At 37.1% G+C, this 7,013-nt stretch overlaps 1 protein-coding gene across 1 annotated transcript; it reads left to right on the top strand.

Moving 5' to 3' along the window:
• Positions 1-1,279: 1,279 nt before the first annotated feature.
• Positions 1,280-1,936, top strand: LOC107780230 (uncharacterized). Its single transcript, XM_016600764.2, has one exon. The coding sequence runs from the start codon at positions 1,280-1,282 to the stop codon at positions 1,934-1,936; it is 657 nt and encodes a 218-aa protein (XP_016456250.2).
• Positions 1,937-7,013: the final 5,077 nt, after the last annotated feature.

The raw sequence follows: 7,013 nt of genomic DNA, 5'->3' as shown, positions 1-7,013 counted from the left end.
TCTATATAGAAATTTCTTAAGTTTAATTACCATTAATAAAATTATTGATTAGGAGCAATAAAAGTTCATTTATATATATTTTTTTATCCATAACTTTTTATTTCTCAAAGTTATTACCAAGAATGTTTGGTTACTATTTGTTACTTTCTTATTGTAAATGACATTCAATTTGATATATAAAGTCATAATGATTTAATACATATGAAAAAGAAGAAGAAATCATAATACTAAAAAATTACAAATCTAATGAAGTTTGCAAAATAATAATAATAATTAATTTTATAAAATCGTCGATCAAGATAAGACAAAAAATACTTATAATAACTAAAAGGTGAAGAAAGTTTATTTTTACGTCAAATTAAAAGAAAATATGATTTTCACCCATTTTATGGCCGGGAGTGAGTGAGAGAGTGAGAGAGAGTGGCGGGGAACGAACCTTTTTGTTTCACTTTCCTTCCTCTTCTCTCTCTTTGTAAATTGTGTGTATTTTACCCTTTAATACCTTTTTTCTTCATTGATTTAGCTTTGTTTGATTCATTGATTCACAAATTTGATTCCTTCTCATGTATGCTCTCTTACACCTTTCTAATCCTTTTGTAAATGAAATGTCAAGTCTGTTTACAAATCTCGACTGTTATTTTTCTGCACGAAAATGTTCCCTAATTTTATAGATCATATGTAACATTTTGATTCACAATTCTTGCTTTTCTCTTTTTTCATTTTTTCCCTTGCATTTTTAGTTTGAGTTCTCTTAAGATTTCTCATTTCTAAAAAACAACTGTTTTAAATTCCCAAAATTTCAAATCTCATCACGAATTAGATCTGATTATTTCAGAGTTTTCAATTTTATATGTATATATTGATCAAATCGAAGGTAGTAAATGCGTATACATTCAATGTTCTTGCACTAGATTGATCCGCCCCTGCCTAAGAAAAATTTGCAATGTTTTTAATTTCTATTCTCACGCTTATGAATTCCATGCAAAATCTCTCATCTCATTTGCATTTTGTAGGAAATTCCTCAATGGTTCCTGATTGTGGACGGGAAGTGTTGATGGCGGCCAAAATATTAGTGACGATTTAGTCAATTCTCCCAATCTTTGAGATTTTTAGAATCCAAGAAAATAAACTAACAACAACAATAAAAAACAATTCTACACAAGCCCTTTTTAGGCATCGTGTTGAGTGACAAGAGAATAGGTGTAGCAATAACAAGAATATTCTACCAATCTAAGACCATTTGCAAATACTTCAGGGAATTAAAAGGCAAAAACCTAAAATGGATTCGATTCCCACAACGCCAGTTCCTGCTTCTGACATTCCGATTCAACAAGGTAACAATCGGACAATGTCTCGTAGGCTTTCTACTCGTTTTCCTTCATCCAAAGATGCCACGTACCCGGATGACATAGTAAACGAATTCGGCCATTCGCCATTATCTGGATCGAGAAGAGGGATGGATCCAGGCACCAGGAGTAGAACATTGAATAGAAATTCAAGTCGGGCTCAGAGAGGAAGCGCGAGTGCACGATTCGACCCGTCAATGTCAATGAGAAGATCGGGCACGGACAACGAAGTTGAAAATGAGGACGAGTATGAGGACGAAAATGAGGAAGAATGTACGGAAGAAGGGGAGGAAACGTCGAAAGGAGGAGAGGAGCCGGTGAGAATGTCGTTGATGGCGTTGTTAGCAGAGTCTGAGGGATCGTCGTATATGATGGGAGAGGACGAGGACGAGGATGAGGATGATGGTGGTGGCGACGTCGGAGGAGGAGAAAATAATAGTTGTTGTGTTTGCATGGTTAGACATAAGGGTGCAGCATTTGTACCTTGTGGACACTCATTTTGCAGGTTATGTTCAAGGGAACTTTGGGTTGAAGGAGGTAATTGCCCACTTTGCAACAATTTCATATTGGAAATTCTAGACATTTTCTGATCACTCCATCAATATTTATCCAATTTTTACATATTCAGTATTACTCTGCAAATTTTGTCAATTTAGATTTATGTTGTTATTTCTTTTCTTCTCTTTTTCTTTTTCTTGTTTTTTGCACTTTCCTCTTGTTTGTCTGAAAAGTGTATCTTGTAGTACTTGAAATGTCCATTGTGATTGCATTTCCTCCTTTTGTATATTAACTCAATTTTCTTGTCTTGCATGAAAACTTATATTGAGCACCAATACACATAAAAAACAGATACCTTTTTGAGGTTAGATGATATTTTTTTTCCCAGCCTTCTAAGTAGTATTGATATGGGCAATCCTGTTATGATGAGTGCATAAACAGGGGTTGATTTCACTACATAAGACCATATATACATATGTAAAAATATTTAAACAATCTTTATTACATATGTGAACAAAGTCTCGCGTAAAAATTAATAAGAAAAAGAAAATCATGAAGGTTTGATTCAAAGCATACAATATCACACGTTAAGAGCTAGCATTTTTTGCGTTGGCTTAGCTCAACATTACTCCCTTTGGCTCCTAAATATTAGTCGTTTAGACAATCAAACTTATTTTGTTTCAAATATTTGGCGTTTGAAGGGGAAAAAGAATTTTTTTATTATTATTATTATTACTACTACTACTACTTCTATTACTACATATGGTATTCATTGACCTAGAGAAAGTATACGCCAAAGTCCCAAAAGAGGTCCTATGGAGATGTTTGGAGGTTAGAAGTGTACTTTTAGCATACACTAGGGTGATTAAGGACATGTACGATGAACCCACGACCCAGGTTAGGATAGTGGGAGGAGATTCAGATTATTTTCCAATCGTGATGGGGTTGCACCATGAATCAACTCTTAGCCCGTTCTTATTCGCCCTAGTGATGGATGAATTAACGCAATACATTTAAGGGGAGGTGCATCGGTACATGCTATTTGCAAATGACATAGTACTGATTAACGAGACACGATACGGTATTAACACGGCTTGAAGTTTGGAGATAAATCCTGGAGTCTAAGAATTTCAGGTTGAGCAGGACTAAGACAAAATACTTGAAGTGGAAGTTCAGTGACGTGATTCATGAAGCTGAAGTGGAAGTGAGGCGTGACACTCGAGTCATCCCTAAGAGAGGAAGTTTCAAGTTTCTTGAATCTATAATCCAAGTTAATGGGAAGATTGATTCAAAACACTTATGCAAAGAAGTATTGGGGAGAGGTGAGAAGGCAGACATGATACATCTGCAGTTTACCGAGGACATGACCCTTGATAGGAGAGTATGGAGGTCGAGAATTAGGGTAGAACATTAGAGTCAAGCTTTTCCTTTTTCATACTTGTAGTATCATTGTTATTCGCGGATTATCCAACACTTAGATCTCTATTACTACATATTGTCTATTTTGCTTCGGTTATCTTATTATCATATTGTTGTTACTGCTTCTTGTTACTATTTTTTTTCCTTTCCATGGCTTCCATATTACTATATTTCTTTTCAACTATGTGTGACTATGCTTTTCCTAAGTCGAGAGTCCGTCGGCCGCAACCTCTCTACCTCCACAAGGTAGGGGTAAGATTTGCGTACACAATACCCTCCCCATACTCACTTGTGCAATTGCACTAGGTTTATTGTATTATTATTATTATTTCAAATCTACCCTTAATGTTTCATATATTGTAGTGTTGATTAAGTGAGACGTGTAAGGAGAGACAATTAACAAATTCTGATGAGGCGATTAAGGTCTTTCTTAAAGTTGGTGCAAAAAAATTTAACGAAAAACAATACATAATAAAATACAATATCAATTGAGTTTTATTTGTGGGGTCCATCCCATAAATTCTCATATGAAAGGAATAGTTTTCCTTTGGCAAAGGCTACACCGTCCAAATCCAAGCTTGCCAAATAAAGATTTGTCTAGTAAGGAAAAGTCAAAAAAGAAGGAAGGCAAGTTTGGTAAGCTTACTATTACTGATGTCACCACTGACATCTTTGAGAGGTTCTTCACCTCTATAATTAAAGAAGTTCTCCTTCAGTTTTGAGACACACTAAAACGGAAAGAAAGAGAACGATTCACAGAGTAAGAAGTAAAATATTCTGTGAGGAAAACATATAGAGAGTTTCAGTGGTATTTGTAGTGAGGTAAAAAATCAAAAGAGTATTATTTCTTTTGAGTGTGTGTCTTGGAGTATTTTACTCAATACCACAATTTGTAAAATCCTTCCTATAGTGAAATCAGTTGCTCATCTTGGATCGTGGATTTTTCCTTATTCAACAAGGGTTTTTCACATAAAAATTTTGGTGTCCTTGTTTCTCTTATTATTACCGTTGGTTACTAAATTTAGTAATTCATATTTATTACAGTCGTATACCGTGAATATTATTTCTGCGGGGGGTTATTTTCCTAATAATAGGTATCAAAGCACAAGTTATGCTCGTTCACAAAATTTACGATCGATTTTACTTTGTGACAAAGATGTCAAGAGTAAAATATAAAGTAACAAGATTCAACGGTAATGACGGTTTCTCCATATGGAAAAGAAGGACGAAGGACCTACTCATCCAACAAGGGTTAGATATTGCACTAATGAAAAAGAGGCAAAGCTTAAAACCATGAAAGCCGAGGATTGGGCATGCAAATATGGATAAGAAGGCGGCTAGTACAATCAGACTGCACTTGTTTGATGAAATATCGGGGATGAAAATAGTGCATGTGGTATTTGGAAAAGACTATAAAGTCTATACATGTCCAAATCCTTAACAAATAAGTTATTTTTGAGAAATCAACTTTATGCCATTCCTATGAGTGAAGGTACAAATTTTTTTTCTCGTTTAAATATGTTTAGCGGATTAATCACCCAGCTGGCAAACCTCGGAGAAACAATCACTGAAGTAGATAAGGCTATCATGCTTCTAAACTCGTTGCCAACTTCCTATGATAATTTGGCAACAACCATCCTGCATGGTAGAGATACCATCGAGTTAAATGAGGTCATATCAGCCATCCTACTCAATGATAAGATGAGGAAGAAGCCCAAAAATAAGGGGCATTCTCTTATCATGGAAAACAGAGGAAGAAGTTTTTATAGAGCATCGAGTAGCTGTGTGTAACGATCCGGTTGGACATTTTGAGAGTTGTAGCCATGTTCCCCCATTTACTGCTCATTTTATGATTATTAGTTGCCATGTGACTTGTCGGGGTAGTTGGTTCGGGTCCGGAGAAGTTTCGGATTGAATTGAGACACTTAGTCTCAAGGTTGGAAGCTTACGTTGAAAAAGTTGATCGGATGTTGACTTGTATGTAAATGATTCCGAAATAGAGTTTTGATGGTTTCGTTAGCTCCGTTAGGTAATTTTGGACTTAGGAGCGTGTCCGGATTGTGATTTGGAAGTCCGTAGTTGAATTAGGCTTGAAATGATGAAATTTGGAAATTTAGAAGTTTGACCGAGAGTGAAGTTTATGGTTACCGATCCCAGATTGGGGTTATGGGAGTTGGAGTAGGTCCGTGGTGTCATTTGTGACTTCTGTGCAAGATTTGAGGTCAATCGGACGTGATCTGATAGGTTTCGGCATCGGATATCGAAGTTAGAAGTTCAAAAGTTCATTAGGCTTGAATCGATGCGTGATCCGTGGTTTTAGCGTTGTTTGATATGATTTGAAGGCTCGACTAAGTTCGTATCGTATTTTAGGACTTGTTGGTATATTTGGTTGAAGTCCCGGGGGCCTCGGGTAAAGTTTGGATGATTATTGGATCAAGTTTGGAGTTAAAAAGGGTGTTGTAACTGGAATCTTCTGGTGCAATCACACCTGCAAAGCTTTGGTCGCAGGTGCGAGCTTGCAGGTGAAGATGCGGCCAGGAGTGAGGAAGGTTATGGTCGTAGGTGCGAAGGATTGTCCGCAACTGCGTGGTCGCAGATGCGGAGAGGTTGAGCGCATAAGTGAGGGGTCAGCGTAGGAGCGGGAAGATGGTCGCACCTGCGTTTGCGTAGAAGCAGAGTATTTTCCGCAGGCGCGAAGGCTTGGTTCCAATGTTTCACTGCAGAAGCGGAAGGATTGTCGCTTCTGCGACACCGCAGATGCGGTTAAGTTGTCGCAGGTGCGGAAAGCCTGGGCAGTGTATTAAAAATCGAGGGTTCCATGTTTTTTCATCATGTTGGACATTTCAAGCTCGGGATTAGGCAATTTTTTGTGAGGGATTCGAAGGGATTCTTGAGGTAAGTCACTTGTGGTTATTTTTACTCAATAATTATGATTCCCCATTGATTTTCTCACTTAGATTGTGTGGTTTTGAGGTGTAATTTTGGAGTTTGAGGATAGGGATTTGGAGAGTTTAAATTGGGGATTTGAGTGACGATTTAGTGTCAGATTTAGGTAAGTTTGGTATGGTTGGACTCTTGGTTAAATGGGCTTTTGGATTTAGTGACTTCTGTTGGATTCCGAGATGTGGTCCCGAGAGGCCGACTTTTGAGTTGACTTTTTTACTTTTGATTAAGAACTTAGTATTTTCTTATGGAATTGATTCCTTTGGCTCGTGTTGATTATATTGAATTGTTTGTGACTATATTCGAGGCATTCGGAGTATGTTTCGTGAGGCAAGGTCTTGTTGGAGTATAGTTTTGCACAGTTTGAGGTAAGTAACACATTTAAGCTTGGTTGAGAAGGTATGAAACCTCAAATTTTTGTGCTATGTGATTTATGTTGAGGTGTCACGCATGCTAGGTGACGGGCGTGTAGGTATGTAACGTAGAAATTGTGATTTAGTCGATTCCCTGGAACTATGTTGCTATTTTATCTGAATATTTTGTTGTACTCTATGTGTTAGAGCAATTGAGTTGTGATTCATGCTAGAAATCATGTTTAGGCCATATGCTAATACTATTGGGACCCACAGTGGTCGTTCTTTGCTGTGGAGTTATCTATTTAGTTGCAGTTGTGTACTCAGTCAGATTCATCATTACGTGTCATACCTCAGTCTTTGTTATCGTATATTGTCACATCTCGTATCATTGATTAGGGCTTCTTAGCATGAGTGTTGTGAGCCCGAGAGACTGGAGAGATTGATGACTGAG

Source organism: Nicotiana tabacum, chromosome 17 (assembly GCF_000715075.1).
Source record: "Nicotiana tabacum cultivar K326 chromosome 17, ASM71507v2, whole genome shotgun sequence".
In the NCBI taxonomy this organism is placed as follows: Eukaryota; Viridiplantae; Streptophyta; class Magnoliopsida; order Solanales; family Solanaceae; genus Nicotiana; species Nicotiana tabacum.
The sequence above is the reverse complement of the archived record's forward strand: the minus strand, read 5'-3'. Positions and strand labels throughout refer to the sequence as shown.

Coding starts and splice junctions, on each gene's coding strand:
- LOC107780230 (XM_016600764.2), top strand. CDS start 1,280: ATGGATTCGATTCCCACAACGCCAGTTCCTGCTTCTGACATTCCGATT.